Genomic DNA, 24,642 nt, shown 5'->3' with positions numbered 1-24,642 from the left:
TACGCTTACGTGAGACTGGTTCCACCGACTGACATGCACTAGTTGCATAAGGTGGCTAGCGGGTGTCTGTCTCTCCCACTTTAGTCGGATCGGATTCAATGAAAAGGGTCCTTATGAAGGGTAAATAGCAATTGGCATATCACGTTGTGGTTTTTGCGTAGGTAAGAAACGTTCTTGCTAGAAACCCATAGCAGCCACGTAAAACATGCAAACAACAATTAGAGGACATATAACTTGTTTTTGCAGGGTATGCTATGTGATGTGGTATGGCCAAAGGATGTGATGAATGATATATGTGATGTATGAGATGATCATGTTCTTGTAATAGGAATCACGACTTGCATGTCGATGAGTATGACAACCGGCAGGAGCCATAGGAGTTGTCTTAATTTATTTATGACCTGCGTGTCAACATAAACGTCATGTAATTACTTTACTTTATTGCTAACCGTTAGCTGTAGTAGTAGAAGTAATAGTTGGCGAGGCAACTTCATGGAGACACGATGATGGAGATCATGATGATGGAGATCATGGTGTCATGCCGGTGATGATGATGATCATGGAGCCCCGAAGATGGAGATCAAGAGGAGCAAAGTGATGATGGCCATATCATGTCACTATTTGATTGCATATGATGTTTATCATGTTTATACATCTTATTTGCTTAGAACGACGGTAGTAAATAAGATGATCCCTCTTTAAAATTTGAAGAAAGTGTTCCCCCTAACTGTGCACCGTTGCGACAGTTCGTTGTTTCGAAGCACCACGTGATGATCAGGTGTGATAGATTCTAACGTTCACATACAACGGGTGTAAGACAGATTTACACACGCGAAACACTTAGGTTGACTTGACGAGCCTAGCATGTACAAACACTGCCTCGGAACACAAGAGACCGAAAGGTCGAGCATGAGTCGTATGGTAGATACGATCAACATGAAGATGTTCACCGATGATGACTAGTCCGTCTCACGTGATGATCGGACACAGCCTAGTTGACTCGGATCATGTAATCACTTAGATGACTAGATGAACTTAATTATCCTGAACATAGTCAAAAGGTCTTCGCAAATTATGTCGTAGCTCGCGCTTCAGTTCTACTGTTTAGTTATGTTCCTAGAGAAAATTTAGTTGAAAGATGATAGTAGAAATTATGCGGACTAGGTCCGTAAACTGAGGATTGTCCTCATTGCTTCATAGAAGGCTTATGTCCTTAATGCACCGCTCAGTATGCTGAACCCCGAACGTCGTCTGTGGATGTTGCGAACATCTGACATACACATTTTGATAACTACGTGATAGTTCAGTTAAACGGTTCAGAGTTGAGGCACCGAAGACATTTTGAAACGTTGCGAAACATATGAGATGTTTCGAGGGCTGAAATTGGGATTTCAGGCTCGTGCCCATGTCAAGAGGTTTAAGACCTCCGACGATTTTCTTAGCCTACAAACTAAGGAGAAAAGCTCAATTGTTGAGCTTGTGCTCAGATTGTCTGAGTACAACAATCATTTGAATCGAGTGGGAGTTGATCTTCCAGATAAGAAAGTGATGTTTCTCCGAAGTCATTACCACCAAGATGCTAGAGCTTCGTGATGAACTATAATATATCAGGGACATATATGATGATCCTTGAGATATTCGCGATGTTTGACACCACAAAAGTAGAAATCAAGAAGGAGCATCAATTGTTGATGGTTGGTGAAACCACTAGTTTCAAGAAGGGCAAGGGCACGAAGGGATACTTCATGAAACGGCAATTCAGCTGCTGCTCTGGTGAAGAAACCCAAGGTTGAACCCAAACCCGAGACTAAGTGCTTCTGTAATAAGGGGAACAGCCACTGGAGAAGAATTACCCTAGATACTTGGTAGATAAGAAGGCTGACAAGGTCGATAGAAGTATATTGGATATACATTGTGTTGATGTGTACTATACTAGTACTCCTAGAAGCACCAGGGTATTAGATACCGGTTCGGTTGCTAAGTGTTAGTAACTCGAAACAAAAGCTACGGAATAAACGGAGACTAGCTAAAGGTGAGATGACGATATGTGTTGGAAGTATTTCCAAGGTTGATCAAATATCGTACGCTCCCTCTACCATCGAGATTGGTGTTTGCGTTGAGCATAGACATGATTGGATTATGTCTATCGCAATACGGTTATTCATTTAAGGAGAATAACGGTTACTCTGTTTATTTGAATAATACCTTCAATGGTCATGCACCTAAAATGAATGGTTCATTGAATCTCGATCATAGTGATACACATGTTCATGCCAAAAGATATAAGATAGTAATGATAGTACCACCTACTTGTGGCACTGCTACTTAAGTCATATCGGTATAAAACGCATGAAGAAGCTCCATGTTGATGGATCTTTGGGCTCACTTGTTTTGAAAGGTTTGAGACATGCGAACCATGTCTATTGGTGTATATGCATGAAGAAACTCCATGCAAATGGACCGTTTGGACTCACTTGATTTTGAATCACTTGAGACATGCAAATCATACCACGTGGGCAAGATGACTGAGAGCCTCATTTTCAGTAAAATGGAACTAGAAAGCAACTTGTTGGAAGTAATACATTTTGATGTATGCAATCCAATGAGTGCTGAGGCATGTAGTGGATATCGTTATGTTCTTACTTCACAGATGATTTGAGTAGATATTGAGTATATTTACTTGATAAATCACGAGTCTGAATTATTGAAAGGTTCAAGTAATTTCAGGGTGAAGTTGAAAGATCGTCGTGACAAGAGGATAAAATATCTATGATATGATCATAGAGATGAATATCTGAATTACGAGTTTGGCACAGAATTAAGACATTGTGGAAATTGTTTCACAACTAATACAGCCTGGAACACCATAGTGTGATGGTGTGTCCGAACATCATAACTGCACCCTATTGGATATGATGCATACCATGATGTCTCTTATCGAATTACCATGATAGTTTATGGGTTAGGCATTAGAGACAACCACATTCACTTTAAATAGGGCACCACGTAATTCTGATGAGATGACACCGTATGAACTATGGTTTAGAGAAACCTAAGCTGTCATTTCTTAAAAGTTTGGGGCTGCGACGCTTATGTGAAAAAGTTTCAGGCTGATAAGCTCGAACCCAAAGAGGATAAATGCATCTTCATAGGACACCCAAAACAGTTGGGTATACCTCCTGTCTCAGATCCGAAAGCAATAAGGGATTTTTTCTGGAATCGGGTCCTTTCTCAAGGAAAAGTTTCTCCCGAAAGAATTGAGTGGGAGGATGGTGGAGACTTGATGTGGTTATTGAACCGTCTCTTTAACCAATGTGTGGCAGAGCACAGGGAGTTGTTCCTGTGGCACCTACACCAATTGAAGTGGAGGCTTATGATAGTGATCACGAAACTTCAGATCAAGTCACTACCAAACCTCGTGGGATGACAAGGATGCGTACTACTTCAGAGTGGTACGTGATCCTGTCTTGGAAGTCATGTTGCTAGACAACAATGAACCTACGAGCTATGGAGAAGCGATGGTGGGCCTGGATTCCAAAATGGCTCGAGGCCATATAATCCGAGAGAGGATCCATATATGAAAACAAAGTGTAGACTTTGGAAAAACTACTTGATGGTCGTAAGGCTGTTAGGTACATATGGATTTTAAAAGGAAGACGGACAATGATGGTAAGTATCACCATTAAGAAAGCTCGACTTGTCGTTAAGAAGTTTCCGACAAGTTCAAGGAGTTGACTACGGTGAGACTCTCTCACTCGTAGCGATGCTAAGAGTCTGTTGGAATTATATTAGCGATTACTGCATTATTTATGAAATCTTGCAGATAGGATGTCAAAACATTGTTTCCTCGACAATTTTCTTGAGGAAAGGTTGTATGTGATACAACCGAAAGGTTTTGTCAATCCTGAAAGATGCTAATAAGTATGCAAAGCTCCAGCAATCCTTCTAAGGACTGGAGTAAGCATCTCGGAGTTGGAATGTATGCTTTGATGAGATGATCAAAGATTTTGGGTGTATACAAAGTTTATGAGAAACTTGTATTTCCAAAGAAGTGAGTGGGAGCACTATAGAATTTCTGATGAATATATGGTGTTGACATATTGTTGATCAGAAATGACGTAGAATTTCTGGAAAGCATATAGGGTTATTTGGAAAGTGTTTTTCAATGGAAAGCCTGGATTAAGCTACTTGAATATTGAGCATCAAGATCTATAAGGATAGATCAAAACGCTTAATGGTACTTTCAAATGAGCACATACCTTGACATGATCTTGAAGGTGTTCAAGATGGATCAGTCAAAGAAGGAGTTCTTGCCTGAGTTGTAAGGTATGAAGTTAAGACTTAAAGCTCGACCACGGCAGAATAGAGAGAAAGGACGAAGGTCGTCCCCTATTCTTAAGACATAGGCCCTACAGTATGCTGTGTACCGCACCTGAAATGTGCCTTGCCATGAGTCAGTCAAGGGGTACAAGAGTGATCCAAGAATGGATCACAAGACAGCGGTCAAAGTTATCCTTAGTGGACTAAGGAATTTTCTTGATTATGGAGGTGGTAAAAGAGTTCGTCGTAAAGGGTTACGTTGATGCAAACTTTGACACTAATCCAGATTATTCTGAGTACTAAACTGGATTCGTATAGTAGAACATTTATTTGGAATAGCTCCAAATGTAGCGTAGTAGTTGCATCTACAAGATGACATAGAAATTCGCGAAGTACATACGGATCTGAATGCTGCAGACCCGTTGACTATAACATCTCTCACAAGCATAACATGTTCAAACCCAGAACTCATCGAGTGTTAATCACATGGTAATGTGAACTAGATTATTGACCCTAGTAAACTCTTTGGGTGTTAGTCACATGGGGATGTGACCTTGAGTGTTAATCACATATCGATGTGAACTGGATTATTGACTCTAGTGCAAGTGGGAGACTGTTGGAAATATGCCCTAGAGGCAATAATAAATTAGTTATTATTATATTTCCTTGTTCATGATAATCGTTTATTATCCATGCTAGAATTGTATTGATAGGAAACACAGATACATGTGTGGATACATAGACAACACCATGTCCTTAGTAAGCCTCTAGTTTACTAGCTCATTGATCAATAGATGGTTACGGTTTCCTGACCATGGACATTGGATGTCATTGATAACAGGATCACATCATTAGGAGAATGATGTGATGGACAAAGACCCAATCCTAAGCCTAGCACAAGATCATGCAGTTCGTATGCTAAAGCTTTTCTAATGTCAAGTATCATTTCCTTAGACCATGAGATTGTGCAACTCCCGGATACCGTAGGAGTGCTTTGGGTGTGCCAAACGTCACAACGTAACTCGGTGGCTATAAAGGTACACTACAGGTATCTCCGAAAGTGTCTGTTGGGTTGGCACGAATCGAGACTGGGATTTGTCACTCCGTGTAAATGGAGAGGTATCTCTGGGCCCACTCGGTAGGACATCATCATAATGTGCACAATGTGATCAAGGAGTTGATCACAGGATGATGTGTTACGGAACGAGTAAAAGAGACTTGCCGGTAACGTGATTGAACAAGGTATCGGGATACCGACGATCGAATCTCGGGCAAGTATCGTACCGCTAGACAAAGGGAATTGTATACGGGATTGATTAAGTCCTTGACATCGTGGTTCATCCGATGAGATCATCGTGGAACATGTGCGAGCCAACATGGGTATCCAGATCCCGCTGTTGGTTATTGACCGGAGAGTCATCTCGGTCATGTCTGCATGGTTCCCGAACCCGTAGGGTCTACACACTTAAGGTTCGGTGACGCTAGGGTTGTAGGGATATGTATATGCAGTAACCCGAATGTTGTTCGGAGTCCCGGATGAGATCCCGGACGTCACGAGGAGTTCCGGAATGGTCCGGAGGTAAAGAATTATATATAGGAAGTGCTATTTTGGCCATCGGGACAAGTTTCGGGGTCACCGGTATTGTACCGGGACCACCGGAAGGGTCCCGGGGGTCCACCGGGTGGGGCCACCTGCCACGGGGGGCACATGGGCTGTAGGGGGTGCGCCTTGGCCTATATGGGCCAAGGGCACCAGCCCCAAGAGGCCCATGCGCCAAGAATCGAGGGAAAGGAAGAGTCCTAAAGGGGGAAGGCACCTCCTAGGTGCCTTGGGGAGGTGGGACTCCTCCCTTGGCCGCACCCTTCCTTGGAGGAAGGGCCAAGGCTGCGCCCCACCCCCTCTCCTTTGGCCCTTTATATAGTGGGGGAAAGGGAGGGCAGCAACACCTAAGCCCTGGCGCCCCCCTCTCCCTCCCATGACACATCTCCCTCCTCCCGCAGCGCTTGGCGAAGCCCTGTTGGAATCCCGCTACTTCCACCACCACGCCGTCGTGCTGCTGGATCTCCATCAACCTCTCCTCCCCCCTTGCAGGATCAAGAAGGAGGAGACGTCGCTGCTCCATACGTGTTTTGAACGCGGAGGTGCCGTCCGTTCGGCGCTAGGATCATCGGTGATTTGGATCACGACGAGTACGACTCCATCAACCCCGTTCTCTTGAACGCTTCGGCGCGCGATCTACAAGGGTATGTAGATCCACTCCTCCCTCGTTGCTAGATGACTCCATAGATAGATCTTGGTGACACGTAGGAAAATTTGAATTTCTGCTACGTTCCCCAACACTTGTTTGACAGGTTTAAATCCTTTTAGGATATTTAAGCTGTGTTCGGCCAGCCTGCATGGGATCCCTGGCATGTCTGAAGGGTGCCAGGCAAAGATGTCCCAGTTCTCTCGTAGGAACTCTCGTAGTGCGGCGTCTGCATCGGGGTTCAGTCATGCCCCGATTGAAGCTGTTTTATTGGGGTCCATTGGATGGACCTGGAATTTGACTATTTCATCGGCTGGCTTGAAGGATGTGGATTTGGATCTCTTATCGAGTATCACATCATCCCTGTTAACCGTGGAGCGCAGCGCAGTCAGTTCCTCGGCCGCTAAGGCTTCGGATAGCGCCTCAAGGGCTAATGCGCCCGTCTTGTTTTCGGCGCGGAGTGCTATGTCCGGATCACTAGCTAGAGTGATAATTCCATTCGGCCCGAGCATCTTAAGCTTCATGTACCCGTAATGGGGTATTGCTTGGAAGATTGCGAATGCTTGCTACCCTAGTAAAGCGTGATGTCCGCTCTTAAACGGGGCCACCTGAAACGTGACTTCTTCAGACCTGTAATTATCCGGCGTGCCGAACACCACATCTAGTGTGATTTTTCCTGTGCAGCGCGCTTCCCGACTAGGGATTATTCCTCTAAAGGTTGTTCTGCTTCGCTCGACGCGGTTCCAGTCTACTTCCATTTTTTGAAGGGTTTCCTCATAAACGAGGTTCAGTCCGCTGCCTCCATCCATGAGCACCTTGGTGAGGCGAAAGCCGTCCACTATGGGACTGAGGACCAATGCGGCTGGTGCTCGGGCTGTTTGGAATCTAGGTTCATCACTTGCGTTGAAGGTAATGGCAGTGTCGCTCCATGGATTTATTGTTGCAACTTGATAGACTTCGGCGAGGCTGCGAAGTGTTCTTTTTCACACATTGTTTGATGCGAAAGTCTCGAAGACTGTGAGAACGGTACTGGTGTCCTTGGGCTGCCTTTCTGCGTCCTTCGGAATTAAGAGGTCCTCGCCGATTTTGGCCACCTGCCGGAGTATCCAACATGCTCTAAGGCTGTGAGTTGGTGTGGTGTCCTCTGTACTGTGAATTCTACAGGGTCCATCAAGCCATCTTTCCAGTATGGTTCCATGCCCTGTAAAGGGTTTTGGCTTTTTGGTGTTTATCCCGGGTGTCCTGTGATGATGCACCCTCTTAGTTCGGACGGGATTACTATTCAAGGCCGGATTATCCCAAAAATTTATTTCGGTTTTCCAGGTGCTTTCCATCGCATAGTATTTTTGTACTATGGACGCCAAGTCAGCGAAGCATGTGATATCACGACGACTTGCGGCGTTAAGGATTCCCTTATCCGTGCAATTACCGCAAAAAATTGAGATTGTGTCTTCCTCACGGCAATCCTTTATCCTATTCATAACCAGGAGGAATCTGGCCCAGTAATGATGTACTGTTTCCTCAGGCCTCTGCCTGATTTGGGAGAGATCGCTTATGATTGGGTGGGCGGGTGTCGTTGAATCTGAAACCTCACCCAATCCATGATTCGGAGGCCGAAGAGTTTCCGAACTCTAAAGTTCGGATTCTTGGATGTTGTCAAGTGAATCTGGCCCGTTGCCTGATACTAAGCTCAGGTCTTGAGTTATATCTCCCCCTCCGCGGGTATCCGGCTTGGAGGTGTCGGGAATTCGGACGTAGCTAGTCCTTAAAATAGATGAAGGGTTGCCGCACCGCGTCTCTACCACGGCAACATGGTGGGTGACTTGGGGAGAGTTAATTTCTCTTAGATCAGGTTTAAGCCCAACCTGGTCGTAATCCATAGCGACCCCCAGGGAGGTGATGCGATCCAAGAGCTCGTTTACGGAAGAGAGCTCCATTGGATCTAGCTGCTCGACGAGCTCCGAGCTGACATGTAGGTTGCTTTTGATGACCCAAGAGGTCATCGTCGGCGCAACAGCCGAACAGGCGGTCATGAGGAAACCACCTAGCCGGAGGGTTTGGCCGATAGCCAAGGCTCCCTTAGCAACAGCGCCATCTTTAAAGACGGGAGGAGGCATCCTTCCTAATTGTGACGGCACACAGGAACTCTCAATGAAAGCACCAATGTCGGTGTAAAACCAACGGATCTCGGGTAGGGGGTCCCGAACTATGCGTCTAGGCCGGATGGTAACAGGAGGCAGGGAGCACGATGTTTTACCCAGGTTCGGGCCCTCTTGATGGAGGTAAAACCCTACGTCCTGCTTGATTAATATTGATGATATGGGTAGTACAAGAGTAGATCTACCACAAGATCAAGGAGGCTATACCCTAGAAGCTAGCCTATGGTATGATTGTTGTATATGGAGTTGATTGCCTACAGACTACAACTCTCCGGTTTATATAGACACCGGATAGGGTTAGGGTTACATAGAGTCGGTTACAATGATAGGAGATCTTGAATATCCGCATCGCCAAACTTGCCTTCCATGCCAAGGAAAGTCCCATCCGGACACGGGACGAAGTCTTCAATCTTGTATCTTCATAGTCCCGGAGTCCGGCTGAAGGTATAGTCCGGCTACCCAAACACCCCCTAATCCAGGACTCCCTCAGTCCCCAACCGCATCATCACAGATAACGGCTCGCAGTTCACTAGCAACCTTTTCAAAACCTATTGTGCTAACCTTGGAACGCAGATCTGCTATGCTTCAGTGGCGCACCCCCCGGAGCAACTGTCAGGCCGAACGCGCCAACGCGGAGGTCCTGAGAGGCCTCAAGACTAGGACCGTCAAGAAGAAGCTTGAGGCCTGTGGCAGGGGCTGGCACGATGAGCTCCAGTCCGTGCTATGGTCTATCCGCACCACCGCCACCAAACCAACGGGCGAGACCCCATTCTTCCTTGTCTATAGAGCTGAAGCAGTCCTTCCTCATGAGGTTAGGCATCGCTCCGCACATGTCCTGGCGTTCGATGAAACACAGTAGGACGCCACGCGGGGGATGGACCTCGTGCTAGGGGAGGAACGTCGTCGCGAAGCTGCACTGAGGGCGGCAAGGTACCAGCAGGCGCTGCGGCGATACAACTGCCGCAACTTCTGCTCCAGGATGCTCAAGGTGGGCGACCTCGTCCTGAGGCGGGTCCTCTCTAGGGAAGGGCTGCACAAGCTTTCACCCGTGTGGGAGGGCCCGTTCAGGGTCGTCCATGTCTCCAGGCCTGGCGCCGCGCGCCTGGAGACGCAGGATGGGATACCTATCCGGAACGCCTGGAACATCCAGCACCTCCGGAGGTTCTACCCATGAAGCAATGCCCAGAGCCTATGAAGAAGGCCCGGTGCCTGTGAAGAATCGCCGCCCGTGACACTCTCATGTAATAATGAGTGGGGCTGTACACGCCCAAGAGTCTCAGAAGCGCCGGCCTCAGGCCCCGGGGCTCCCTCCCACGCCTAGTGGCAGCACTTAGCTCCGCGCTGGTGAGAAGACTTGAAGACTAGATTAGGTGCTGGACGTGGCTTTTCATTTGCTTTCCGCTGTTGGCTCGCTTTTCCTTAATCGAAGTTTGCCTTTGGTGTTCCTTGCTGATTCGATTCCCTCGACTCTTATCGCTTTTTCCGGCTCTGGTTCGCTCGTGTTATCTCCCTCTCTCTCTCGCATACCTCACGAGGGGGGCTTGGCAGCTGCCCTCGCGAGCATTTTTATTCTCTTTGCCTCCTCGTGAGCCACCCTCGTTCGATCCCGAAAGCTGGCGCATCTCTCCTAATCCATGCCCCACGGGTACCGCGATACAAGGCGCCGGGTCAAGGCTTGGGTGAACGGCAAATCTCCTGGCAAAACTCCCTACCAATTTTTTTCGCAGTTCCTGAGCAATCACAGACCACAAGGTCAAGATGGACATGAGGAAGTAAACGGCTCTTGAGGAGGAGTGTCGGTGTCAAAACCGGCGGATCTCGAATAGGGGGTCCCGAACTGTGCGTCTAGGCCGGATGGTAACAGGAGGCAAGGGACACGAAGTTTTACCCAGGTTCGGGCCCTCTCGATGGAGGTAAAACCCTACGTCCTACTTGATTAATATTGATGATATGGGTAGTACAAGAGTAGATCTACCACGAGATCGAAGAGGCTAAACCCTAGAAGCTAGCCTATGGTATGATTGTTGATGTGTTCGTTGTCCTATGGACTAAAACCCTCCAGTTTATATAGACACCGAATAGGGTTAGGGTTACATAGAGTCGGTTATAGTGGTAGGAGATCTACATATCCGTATCGCCAAGCTTGATTTCCACGCCAAGGAAAGGCCCTCCCGGACATGGTACGAAGTCTTCAATCTTGTATCTTCATAGTCCAGGAGTTCGGCCGAAGGTATAGTCCGGCTATCCGAACACCCCCTAATCCAGGACTCCCTCAGTAGCCCCTAAACCAGGCTTCAATGATGATGAGTCCGGCGCGCAGATTGTCTTCGGCATTGCAAGGTGGGTTCCTCCTCCAAGTACTTCGTAGAAGATTTTGAACACAAAGATAGTGTTCGTCTCTGCAAAATAAGTTTCAACATATTGCCATAGAGAGAATAATATTTACACCAATCTAATCTGCTGACGTATTCCGTAGCGTGACACACCATGGCCAAGCCTTTATTCGAGTCATTTCATTATCCCACCTCAGCGCATTATGCGAGGCGGTTTCCTTGGCACAGCTTGTTAAAGCAGAGATCGTGTCCCCTTATCCCGGGATTCTCATCAATACGGGCGTGGGTTACCCAACCGCGCCATTGATTACGGCGCTTGGAGATAAGCGAGTTTTACCAGGCTGGTGGGTACATGTAGTTGCGTCCACCCATATAAGGGGATAAGGATCCACCTTTTCACCTACGCCTTCTTCCTCCTTCGCCTATCCATTCTTGCGCACTCAAGCTCCAGCGCCCAAGTCCGCACTCCCCACCTCAACCTCCTCCAGCCATGTCCGGAGCGGGAGGCAAGTGGATGGTCTCCTCCGTCACGGAGGGACATATAAAAAAGTTGAGGAAGGACGGATACCTGTCTAACGACATCGCGTACCGGCTCCTCGAAAAGGGGCAGCTCATCCCCACCCCTAGGCCCCATGAGAGGGTGGTGTTCCTCCCCCATTTCCTCTGCGGACTGGGATTCCCTCTCCACACATTTGTTCGGGGGCTCATGTTCTACTACGGCCTGGATTTCCACGATCTGTCCCCGAACTTCGTCCTCAACATCTCGGCATTTATCGTCGTGTGCGAGGCCTTCCTCCGCATCCGCCCCCATTTTGGCCTATGGCTCAAGACTTTCAACGTCAAGCCGAAGGTGGTGCGCGGCAACCAGGCGGAGTGCGGAGGCGCCATGGTGGGCAAGATGGCCAACGTCCTATGGCTCGAGGACTCCTTTGTGGAGACCCTGAAGGGGTGGCAATCGGGGTGGTTTTACATCACTGAGCCGCGCGACACCGAATGGGTCGCACCCCTCGAGTTCCGATCCGGACCCCCTACGCGGCTCACCTCCTGGAAGGAGACGGGCCTGTCTTGGGGTAAAAAAGGAGAGCTGACAGGACTCCAAACATGCATCCAAACCCTGGCGGACAAGAAGCTCAAACTTGTCAACGTAGTCCAGGTTATGCTCATCCGCCTGATCCTCCCGTGTCAACAACGGGCTTTCAACCTGTGGGAGTTCGACCCGGCGCGGCACCAAACTCTGAGCAGGCTCTTCGACACGATGTACGAAGATGCTTGGAAGGTGCTTTTCAAAGGCGCTGAGGCTCCCGCATCCACTACCGAGGATCGCGGATTCAGTGCGCAGCGTCACGCTCTCGCGGTAAGCTGTCTTTTTTCCTTTTACAGGGTATCAGTTTTTCATAGTTTGACTCCATGTGGGATCTAAGCTCCCTTACCTTTGATAGGATTGGCAGGTGACGTCTGGACAGATCAACTATCCGGCTCCTTTGCCCGAAGGCCCAGCGGACGCTCGCTTGGCGAAGCTGCTGGTTCTGGCACCCTATGTGGTGCCGGAGAAGAAGGCACCAAAAAAGGCCGCGGGGACTCAAAAGAGTGCCCGGTGCCAGGAGGTGTCGGATCCATCATCCGATGGTTCCGAGGTGCATTCCTCCCGTGAAGACGAGGAGGAAGAAGAGGAGAACTCTCCCCCTCCAGTGGGAGGAGAGAAGAAAAGGAAGGCCGCCCTCTCTGGGGAGGCCGGAGGGTCCAAGAAGGGGAAAACCCCTCCTCCGGACTACTCCACCGATGCCGAAGGCGGAGAGGAGTGGCAGCCCAGGGCCAAGCCCCTGGCAAAATCGTCAGTATCCGGATACCAGAGTAATTCATAGTATTCGTTTATTGCACAGCTTTCCCTTATGTCGAATATGTTTATGTAGCCCACCCAAAGACCGGCTCGACACGTCGTCGAGCGGCTCACTGGACTTGTCGGATGTGAACTCGCTTCCGACGGCTTCCTCCCCCGCCCTACGGATGACACCGAAGTGTTGTCCCAACAGGTTCCAAGCCAGGAGGAGGTGGTCCAGGAGGCGTCACAAGGCGACCTCCCGGACTCCAGGAGTAAAGAGGATGAAACCCCTCAGGGCTCCAAGTACGGCTCTAGGCCGGACACCGCTCCGGAACCTTCAAAGGTTCCAGAGTCCGGCGGGGGACCTCCTTGCAAGATGAGCAAGTCCACCGTGCCGGCGGCCCCCGTCCAACCGGAGGCGCCGGACAATATGTTGGAGGCGCTCCAAGGCGCCTCCATCGACGAGGAGCACCGCACTATCATGAGTGAGGTGGTCTAGAAGGTTCAGTCCGCCAAGAGCGGACTGACTGAAGCTTGTACTAGCCTTTTGACAGGCTTTGAGGTAAGTAAAGAATGTGTAAATAATAGTACCGCATAGACAGTAGCCCTTGATGCTCTGTTTGGCGTTCGGGAAGAAAAGCCGAATAGAGGATCAAATAGAATTCGCGGGAGTCTAACAAAAATGAGTCAATATGCATGTGCAGGCTTCCCTGCTTGTGTCCGCCGCACTGACTGCGGAAGTGGACACGCTAAAGCAAAACCTCGAGCGGTCTGAGCAAGAGCTCGAGCGTGCCAAGAAGCAGCTCGAGGACAATGAAGGTAAGAAATACCTTGTTTTTAAATATATATAAAAAGGTGCAATTGCCAAGAATGACAGGATTATCGTGGCTATTTTAGGGGCCACATCTCAAGTGGCGACCCTTAAGCAGGTGCTGGCCGAGGCCGAGAAGAGGGCGGCCTCGGAGCGCACCGAGCGGGAGAAGTATGAGGCCGAGGTTGGCAAGGTGCGGCAAGAGCTCCAGGTTCTCATGGAAAAACATGAGAGTTTGGAGCTTGACTCAAAGACGCGAGCATCCGAGCTCGCGGTGGCTATTGAAAATGCCAAGTCTGCCAAGGCCGAATCCCAGAAGACCCTCCAGGAGTTGGATGAGGTGAAGAAGATAGAGGCGGGTAAGGCATTCTTTATGCAAAGCAAACACATAAACATGAGTTACTTGTTACTTACCCGAATCCGGAGCTCTCCAGGAGCGTTCGCAGATCTTCCCCAGAGTGTGTACGATGCCGCCGCATTCTATCGAGCCAAGGAGGGTAGCTCGACAGAGAAGGTGTTCTGGTCTCAGTATGCTGAGGCCGGACACCCCGTGCCCCTGAGCGACCAGCTGAAACAACTGTCAAGCTCCACAAGGCGGCCGAAAAGGCCATGAAGGGCCTCATTGTTCGGCTGTGGCCTGGACGGGCTCTGCCTGGGAGCTATTTCGGGCTGGTGCGGCAGTTGGTGAAGGCCTGTCCAAGGCTCGAAGTCATCAAGCGCTCCGTCTGCATTAAAGGTGCATGTAGGGCCCTTGCCCATGCTAAGGTGCACTGGGGCAAGCTGGATACTGAGAAGCTGGTAAAGGACGGGCCACTGCCGGGGAAAGAGCATCGCATGCCCGAGAATTACTGTAAGGATGTTCTGAAGGGTGCCTGCCTTGTGGCGGATGAATGTTCTAGGGATGTAATTTTTGAGTGAAATTGCTTGTTTTGTCTTGTGCGCTGAAAACTTGTTTATATGCGCTAAGCAATGCTGTTGGAATTTAAAATATTACCTTTTGTGCGGCTGTTTATCAATTCTGAGAGATGGCGAGTCGTCGGCTTCTGCCCCCATGCCGCTAGTGCTGGGGTGTTCGGGGATAAACCTGAGCGCTCTTTTTCCCATGTCTGGGTCCTTCGAGGGAGGCGCTCCGCCCAACGAACAAGGCAATCGGACTATAATGCGTGAACACTCACTTAGCCATAGAATTCTATAATTTTAAATTTCGGCGATGCCCCTGGTATTCGGAAGACCGAGTTCGGGGCACTATCCACGCCTTGGCCGGATAGAGCCGGCTCCTCGCCCTAAGCGGCATAAGTCTTTAGGGACTCGAAAAACCTCTCGAACAGCGACCAGCTCTCGCTTCATCATGACAGTCAGTTTTAGCTTTCTCCACTGAGGTGCTCGACCCAGCTCAACTGGGGCACAATCGCAGTGGTTCTCCTAGTGCTACCTTAGCCGATATAGCGGAACGTAAGGCACCAAAACATAGGAGCCGGGCAAACCCAACTATTGACGCCTGCTCGGATCATGCCTGGTGGTCTTATTGTAGGTTACTCCGGGCGCGCTTGACGGTGTCCGGTCGTTTAGTGGCCGGACTGGAGAACTGCCTGGACATTCTGCTTTGTACATCCGCTGCAAGGGCCGCCATGTGCTCCTCCGTCCGGAGGGAGCGTTCGGTGTTTCCATTGACCGTAATTACTCCTCGTAGGCCTAGCATCTTGAGCTTAAGGTATGCGTAGTGCGGTACCGCATTGAACTTAGCGAATGCGGTTCGCCCGAGCAGTGCGTGATAACCACTGCGAAACGGGACTATGTCGAAGATTAACTCCTCGCTTTGGAAATTATTCGGAGATCCGAAGACCACTTCAAGTGTGACTGAGCCTGTACAGTTGGCCTCTACACCTGGTATTACGCCTTTAAAGGTCGTTTTGGTGGGCTTAATCGTCGAGGGATCTATGCCCATTTTCCGCACTGTATCCTAGTAAAGCAGGTTCAGGCTGCTGCCGCCGTCCATAAGGACTCTAGTGGGATGAAATCCGTCAATAATTGGGTCTAGGACCAATGCGGCGAATCCGCCATGACGGATGCTAGTGGGATGGTCCTTCGATCAAAGGTGATCGGGCAGGAGGACCATGGGTTGAAGTTTGGGGCGACTGGCTCTATCGTGTATATGTCCCTTAACGCGCGCTTCCGCTCCCTTTTGGGGACATGGGTTGCGTATATCATGTTCACCGTTCGCACTTGTGGGGGAAAACCCTTCTATCCACTGTTGTTCGGCGGCCGGAGCTCTTCGTCGTCATCGCTATGCAGCCCCTTGTCTTCATTTTCGGCGTTTAACTTGCCTGCCTGCTTGAACACCCAACAATCCCTGTTGGTGTGATTGGCCGGCTTTTCGGGGTGCCATGTATCTGGCACAAGCGGTCGAGTATTCGGTCCAAACTGGACGGGCCCCTAGGATTCCTTTTGAATGGCTTTTTCCGCAGACCAGATTTAGAGCCTCTGAATTCTGCATTAACTGCCGTATCCTCAGCATTGTTGCCGTTAATGCGGCACTTCTACTTGTTGCGATGCGACCTGCCACTACTGTCCCTGGTGTCCGAATTACCAGGGTTCTTGGTCATATTATTGCTACGAGCAAGCCAGCTGTCTTCTCCCGCGCAAAAGCGGGTCATGAGTGTCGTGAGTGCTGCCATAGATTTCGGCTTTTCCTGTCCAAGGTGCCGGGCCAGCCACTCGTCACGGATATTGTGCTTGAAGGCCGCTAGGGCCTCAGTGTCCGGACAGTCGACTATTTGATTTTTCTTTGTTAGGAACCGTGTCCAGAATTGCCTGGCCGATTCCTCTGGCTGCTGAATTACGTGACTTAGGTCATCGGCGTCTGGGGGTCGCACATAAGTGCCCTGGAAATTGTTGAGGAATGCGGCTTCCAGGTCCTCCCAACAACTGATTGATCCTGTTGGCAAGCTGTTAAGCCAATGCCGAGCTGGTCCTTTAAGCTTGAGTGGGAGGTATTTGATGGCGTGGAAATCGTCGCCGCGGGTCATGTGGATATGAACGAGATAATCCTCGATCCATATCGCAGGATCTGTTGTGCCATTATTTCGTCTGTAAAGCATAGTGGGTGTGTGGCACCTCTGTACTAGGCGATATCATGACGTAGCTCCAATGAGCTGTGTTCGGCCCTGCCGAATTTGTGGCCGGCGTGACGGTTACCGTCTCGAGCCGTGGGGCGCCCACGCGATCCGTAGATCGAGCGTGTTTGCCTTGCCTTGTCCTCCAACATGTCTCGTAAGTCCGGCGCATATTCCCGTGCCTTGGTACAGGGTGCGGCTTGAGTGGAGGGCCGGGAGGCCTCTCTGTCGCGGCCACGAGGTGGCCGGTCGGCCGCATCAAGTGCTTCCTCCTCTAATCGGGGTAGCAACCTGTGCTTTGGGTAGCTCTTGGAGGGGCGTTCGAGTTTATGCTCTTCGGCTGCAAGGACTTCAGTCCATCTGTCGACTAGCAAATCTTGATCAGCTCTAAGCTGTTGCTGTTTTTTCTTGAGGCTTCTTGCCGTGGCCATAAGCCTGCGTTGGAAACTCTCTTGCTCGATGAGATCCTCTGGCATGACGAATTTGTCGTCGTCGAGGCTTGCCTCGTCTTCGGAGGGAGGCATATAATTATTGTCCTCGACCTCTCTGTCTGCCGCTCTCTCATGAGGGCTGGTTTCTCCATCCTCCTGTGCTAAGTCTTGCTGGAGGGGGTTTTCTTCGGCACTTTCTGGAGTATTACTATCTCCCGTGCTGGAATGGCCGTATTTGTTTTGGCGGGATTTTGAGCGGCGCCGCTGACGCCGGCGCTTAGGCTGTTTCTTAGTGGGGTCATCCTCCGCTATTCTATCGCCATCTCCCTCATTTGGGGTGTCCACCATGTATATGTCATATGACGAGGTGGCTTTCCAGGGCCTAGTAGGTGCTGGTTCTTCATCATCTCCTTCAGTGACTTCAGGATATCCCCGAAAGGCGAGTGCTGAAAGACGTCTGCGGCAGTGAACTCCATAATCGGCGCCCAATCGAATTCGATTGGTGGGGGCGTGGAGGGTTCGGAGTCCGGAGAGGAGTCCGGCTCCTTGGAGTCATGAGTCTCGCAGAGTACGGGGATGGTGTTCGGCTCAATCACCGTTGGGGTCGCAGCCCTCGGGGTGGCATCCAACCGCCCATCCTCGATTGGCGCAGTTGGCTCCGAATTAAGGGTCGGAGCCGATGCGGGTGCGGCCTCCAGGGCACTGTTCAGCGGCAGAGCTAGATCATGCTCGTCGTGACAGTGCGGCGCGCTCGGCAGTGGCTTGAATCCGTCGAAGATCAAGTCCCCGCAGATGTCTGCCATGTAGTTTAAACTTCCAAATCTAACCTGACGGCCAGGGGCGTAGCTTTCGATCTGCTCCAGATGGCCAAGCGAATTGGCCCGCAGTGCGAAGCCGCCAAAGAAGAAGATCTGTCCGTGGAGGAAGGTCTCACCCTGGACTGCATCGCTATCGATGATCGTAGGAGCCATCGGGCCTGACGGCGACGACACAGAGGAACACTCACTGGAAGCACCAATGTCGGTGTCAAAACCAGCGGATCTCGGGTAGGGGGTCCCGAACTGTGCGTCTAGGCCGGATGGTAACTGGAGGCAAGGGACACGAAGTTTTACCCAGGTTCGGGCCCTCTCGATGGAGGTAAAACCCTACGTCCTACTTGATTAATATTGATGATATGGGTAGTACAAGAGTAGATCAACCACGAGATCGAAGATGCTAAACCCTAGAAGCTAGACTATGGTATGATTGTTGATGTGTTCGTTGTCCTACGGACTAAAACCCTCTGGTTTATATAGACACCGGATAGGGTTAGGGTTACATAGAGTCGGTTACAATGGTAGGAGATCTACATATCCGTATCGCCAAGCTTGCCTTCCACGCCAAGGAAAGTCCCTCCCGGACACGGGACGAAGTCTTCAATCTTGTATCTTCATAGTCCAGGAGTCTGGCTGAAGGTATAGTCCGGTTTTCCGAACACCCCCTAATCCAGGACTCCCTCAAGGAGGGCGCTCCAAATGCACAAAATAGCTGCACAACACTGAAACAACAAGCGTAGCATAACGATAATAAGTTATGGTTCGATAGACGCCCCTCTGGGCCCATGCTGACTTCATTCCGATACATGAAGGGAAAGGGGAACATAACAAAAGCGGCGCTCGCCCCTGCAGCAGCTGACAGGGACGGGGCCTTGGCGACGTCCCGGGTCTAGTCGGACCCCTCCTCGCGCTTCACCTGTGCGCGGCGACAAGATGACCCGCTACCACCTTCGAAGTGGGCGCAGCGGCGTGGCGGCTGATCAAGGCCGCCGCCACTGGAACTATCGCCAAGGGAGGAGCCGCCATAGCCAGACGAGGCGCGGCCAACGGGTTTGTCCTCCTCCTCATCCCGACCATCGCTAAGGCCGAGCACCTCCTCGCCGTTGTTCACCTCGGGGCAGCATCCGGCGCGGCGGCCATCTTCCCCAAACACCCTCTCGAAGAGGGTCGCGTCGCCATCCAACTTGAAGTTGAGGGTGCACCGCCTGCCCAGGCCGCGCGTGTGAACGTCCTCCAACCACGGGCCATAGCAATGTTGCCTGCGACGGAGACCTCGACCGTGACCCAAGAAGGTCGGCTGCAGCAACCGTCCGCCTGCAGCTAGAGCCCGCCTGGAGCGGAGGCCGGCAGCTCGTCGGCAAAGAAGTGGGGGAGCTGGAGCCAGCTGCCGGACGGATCCTCTGACCAGACAACGAACTCTGGCAGAACCTCTGACGCATGGAACCGCGATCAGGGAGGTCACGCAACCACGGCACGTCTCCTCTCGTCGACAGGACTGCCGCGACCAGAGCAACTCCTACCGCGCACTGCGGCGCCACCCCGAGAGCTGGGGGCCACGGCGGGGGTCGCGGCATGCTTGCGGGGATGCCCATGTCCTCGCATGGGCGCCGGGGAACCGGGTCCCTCCCGAGGGACCTTGCCCTTCTCCGCGACGGAGAACCTCTTCGGCGGCACCATTGTTGCAAGCGGTGGAGCAAGGAGGAAGAAGCAAGTGAACCAAGAAGAGATGGGCGATGGGGGCTCCGCACCCCTCCCCATTTATAGCGGGAAGAAGGCCAACCGGAACCTCCCACGATCGCAGGTAATGATGATTTTGCTTGCACGTTGCAGGGACTTGTCAAGTCAAGAAGTTGCCGAGGCGGCGTGGGGAAGCGAAGACGCCCACGATCAATCAACTGCCACGCGTCAACCGAGGCTGCAGGCTTTTGGGGCCCGCGGCGCTCCGCGCTTGATCCTTTGGCTTTGCCTCGAAGCAAAGCCCAAGCGCGCCTTGGGCCCGGGGGCTACTGTCGGTGTTCTGGGAAAGGGGGTCCCCAGACTTGCCTGCATGCGGCCCATGGCGTGGTTGTGCTGGCAGGTCTGTACGGCCCATCATCATCAACAAGGCATTCAAGACCCTCGCGAGGGGCCAAGCCTCACGAGGCGGACGACACAAGACCTCCTCTGGAGTGGCCTCACCAGGCTGCCTCGTGAGGAGCGAAGATATCAAGGAGGGGCGAACCTCGTGAGGCTCTCGTGATGTGAGCCATGACGATCGACACCAGGCGGGCGCCAGCGTGTGCAGCGTCCTTGTTTCCTCTTTGGTGCTAAGGAGGAAAGTGCAGGCGCGGAGTACCGAGGCATCAGGGAAAGGTTTCCATATCGGTGCAACAAGACCAAGACTAGAAGGACGGCAGGACGAAGGTCACCATGGAGCCCAGGACGGCGTCACCACCAGAACCTTTGGCAGGCGAAGACCTCCTTTTGTTAGGATAGCTTGTACTAGCTGTCCCCTTTCCAATTGGCCGCTGTTATTGGCTCCCTTCCCACTCAATATTTGGGGAGAGGACCTGGGCCTATATAAGTTGGACTAGCCACCACCAAAGGGGGGATCTGATCTGATCTGATCAAAAGGCGAACCCTTAGCCACACCAAGCACAAGAAAACCTCAACCTTAGGGGTTGTTCTTCCCCTTGTAATGTTCATCATTAGCCCAAGAGGCAATCCACCACCACCACCACACTGGAGTAGGGTATTACACCACAACAGTGGCCCAAACTAGTATAAACCTTGTGTCTTTGTGTTGCGAGTGCGTCGAGTTCGTCCGCGAGACCCTAGTGAGCTAGGGCGTAGATCGGAAGGAGGGATAGAACTTCGCGCGCACCCCAAAGTTCGAACCTCAAGGGTTTGCCGGAACCCGTGATCAAACAGCTGCCGCCTGCGCCGAGAGCGCGGACACCTACACCGAGAGTGCCGCCGCATCCGCATTGAGCGCGGCCCCTTCCACCGAGAGGGCATCTGCGGCAGCCGACTAGGCAGTTGTAGTAGTTGAGACGGCTATAGCTGCTGCTACGACGGCGGCTGCAAATGCCGAGAGTGCTCAAGCTGCCGTCCGTGCCGCTGATGTCGCCCCGGCTCGGGTCGAGGTCATCCACGCCAAGATCGAGGATGCACACGCCAAGATATTCCAAGCCACCTCGGACTCCACCAGGCAACCCACATCTGAAAAGGCGGCGGTGGCCATGGAGCACCTGCTTCCTCATGAGGTCGCTGAGCGGGAGTTGGAGATGCAGGAGGCGGCGGAGATCGAGGAGCGCCGGGAGGAGGAGTTGTGCGTGGCTAAGGTCGAGGTAGAGAAGAGTCTTTCCGTCGAGGAATTGGCGGTGGAATACCAACCCGAGCTCTGGTGCAGCCACTACTAGTAGTACTACAACCTTGAGGGCGACGCCGAGGACAAGGACGAGGACAAGGACGCGGTCGACTTCAGCAGGGGGGACGCGGAGTCCACCAATGGTGGCATGTCACCAGGACAAGTCATCGACGTCTCATCTCACACCGGCACTGCATAGGCTGGCGCGGCGGCGGATTTTTAATTATGCATACTTAGGCTTGGTTTTTAATGCTGGTCTTTTGTTAGATCAATGTTTAGGTCAACTGGCTCTGTGTAATTACTGAAATTGCTCGATTCAGTAAGTGTGGTCTGTTTGCTGTACACTCTTTTGTGTGCCGAAATTATCAAGCGATGTTAAATTATGCAAAGACATGCCCGGGGAAATTTCCACCAAAATTTGAATTATCAAACTCATCCGATGCGCATAAAGTAGAAGAATCGTTTGCGATGCACACAATCGTTCAAAGTGAATGGTCCAGCGGCACCGCGCGCGTTCAAAGTGAATGTGCCCATGCCTTGAGACCAAACATTGAATTATCAAACTCATCCCATGCGCGTAAAGTAGAAGAATCGTTCGCGATGCACACAATCGTTCAAAGTGAATGGTCCGGCGGCACCGTGCGCAAAGTTTCCCTCCACATTTCAAAATTTTTGGCCTACCGCCAAAATATCTACCCCCACCCCCTTCCCCCCTTCCCCACCCCCTTTTCTCCCCGACCACAAGTCACATTTCCCATGTTTCTATCAGAGATGGGGTTCCGGCAAACCCTTAAGGTTCGAACACAGGGGTGCGCGCGAAGTCTTTCCTTCCCACCAATCTACGCCCTAGCTCGCTAAGATGTCGCGGACGAACTCGATGAACTCGCAACATAGAAAGACACGAGGTTTATACTAGTTTGGGCCACCGTTGTGGTGTAATACCCTACTCCTGTGTGGTGGTGGATTACCTCTAGGGCTAATGATAAACAGTACAAGGGAAGAACAGCCTCCTGAGGTTGAGGTGTTCTTGTGAGTAGGCTCTCGATCAGGTTGGATCAAGCCATGGTGAGATGCCCGAGGCTCTGTTTTCCCTCTCTCTCCACTGTGGTGGCTAGCTCTACTTATATAGGCTCTGGTCCTCTTCCCAAATATCGATCGGGAAGGGAGCCAACAACGGCGGGCAAATTTGAAGGCGGACAGCTAGTACAAGCTATCCTGACAAAAGTGGTCTACGCCTACGAAAGGCTCTGGTGGTGACGCCGTCTTGGGCTCCACGATGACCTCCATCTTGCCGTCCTCCTAGTCTTGGTCTCGTTGCACCGATATAGCAACCTTTGCCTGATGCCTCGGTACTCTTCTCCTGCGCTGGCCTCCTTAGAACCAAAGAGGAAACAAGGACACTGCGCGCTGGCGCCCGCCTAGTGCCCGCCTGGTGTCATGCGTCATGGGTCACGTCATGAGGGCCTCGTGAGGTTTGCCCCGCCTTGATATCTCCGCTCCTCGTGAGCTTGCCTGGCTTGGCTACTCCAGAGGAGGTCTTGCGTCGTCCACCTCGCGAGGCTTGGACCCTCGCGAAGGTCTTGGCTGTCTTGTTGATGAACATGGGCCGTACGGCCCGATGGCTTAGCCACGCCATGGGCCGCAGGCAGGCAAGTCTGGGGACCCCCGTTCCCAGAACGCCGACAGTAGCCCCCGGGCCCAAGGTGCGCTCGGGCGTGGCTTTGCGGCGAAGCCAAGGGCCAAGTTCGGAGCACCGCGGGCCTCAAAAGCTTGCGGCCTCGGTTGACGCGTGGCGGTTGATTGGACGTGGGTGTCTCCGCTTCCCCATGCTGCCTCGGCAACTGCATGACTTGGCAAGTCCCTGCGACATGCAAGCAAAACAATCATTACCTGCGGTCGTGGGAGATACCGGTTGGACTTCTCTTGTTATAAATGGGGAGGGGCGGAGCCCCCGTCGCCCATCTCTTCCTCGCTTGCTTGCTTCTTCCTCCTTGCTCCACTGCTGACAAAAATGGCGCCCATCAGAAAGTTTTCTACTGAAGAGAAAGGAAAGGCTCCCCGTGATGATCCAGGGCCTGTTCCGCCGAACAAAAGGTCGATCAATCACCGTGATGAAGCGGCGATGCAGGTTGGGTCGAGGTCTTGGTGCGAGCGGCCTCCTTTGGGGTACCCGCTGCCCTTGTACGCCTTAGCCGAGGGCTCGGGAGGACAAATTGACGAGCAGTGCCGCCCATGCCGCATCCGGGGTCGCTGCGCCACGGCGACGCGTGCTGTCACCCCTGGGGTTCACGTCGCAGACTCCTCGCGCGAGTTGGTGCTGTGGGCGCCGATGCCTCCAAGCTCCTGGATCCCGTTGTCGCAGTTCTTCTCCGATGTGATGCCGCCGAGGGGGCCTCTTGAGCTCTGGCTGCAGCATGCTGACTGCAGCGCTCCAGCGACCGGAGCAGAGATCGAAGTGGTCCCCACCGGCAAGATCTTCATGACTCGCGACTGGGGCGAGATCGCGCGGGTCTGTCGTGCGAGGGGCGCCCTCGCCATCCACTTCGAGTATGACAACGTCTCCACGCTCTTCTTCAAGGTCTTCGATGCTGAGGGCCACCGCCTGGAGTGCTGCTCCGGAGAGGAGCGTGAGGCTGATGCGCGCTCCGCTCCCGATCACTCCTGCAGCAGCAGCCCTTGGGAGTCCAGCAGCTCTCCTGAGCTCTACAAGACTCCGGAGATGAGCGACGATAGCTAGGTGCCCCCGAGCTCTCGCCGCGCTTGGAGCAGAGCTGCGACTTTCGGTCATCGCCGCCGCTGATCTGGATGGGGTTGGCGCCGGCCTCCCGTGGCCCACTGTTGATGATGGTGGCCCATTGCGAAGAATCATGAATTACCTCGTGGGGGCATGTAAGGGTCCGTACTGTCTTTTGTGCTTATCTTCCATGTAATGAGAATTTGGTGAACGCATCTCCCGTTAAGGCTCGGTCCTTCTTTCTTTCCTCGCAATAGCTTGTTGCTCTACGCTGATGGGTCCCGGTCCCCAGGAAGGCTACAACCGTCGTTGGTATGCCAGGTCATGTGCCGTGGTCAAGGCCAGGAGGTGTGCGGTCTGAGGTCCAGTAAGAGCCCCTGAGGCGCGATGCTCAGGAGGTCCCCCTTAGCGCTCAAGCAGCCATGGTAAGGCGAGAAAGGGAATCGACGTGGCCGCAACGGGGTTGCGGCAAGGCATGAGTGACCGTTAGGCCCAAACATTTAGCCGATCTG

At 52.0% G+C, this 24,642-nt stretch overlaps 1 protein-coding gene across 1 annotated transcript in view; it reads left to right on the top strand.

Moving 5' to 3' along the window:
- Positions 1-18,940, top strand: part of LOC147975064 (uncharacterized) — a 29,163-nt gene extending 10,223 nt beyond the window's left edge. Inside the window, exon 2 of the mRNA XM_087520258.1 lies at positions 18,860-18,940. Coding sequence (XP_087376384.1) covers positions 18,860-18,940 — 81 coding nt within the window. The remainder of the gene's footprint in view (positions 1-18,859) is intronic.
- Positions 18,941-24,642: the final 5,702 nt, after the last annotated feature.

The sequence above is a fragment of the Triticum urartu genome, chromosome 4A (assembly GCF_056163025.1).
Source record: "Triticum urartu cultivar PI428250 chromosome 4A, HENAU_Tu73, whole genome shotgun sequence".
NCBI lineage: Eukaryota > Viridiplantae > Streptophyta > Magnoliopsida > Poales > Poaceae > Triticum > Triticum urartu.
Note: the sequence above shows the minus strand (reverse complement) of the source record. Positions and strands in the feature narration are given on the sequence as shown.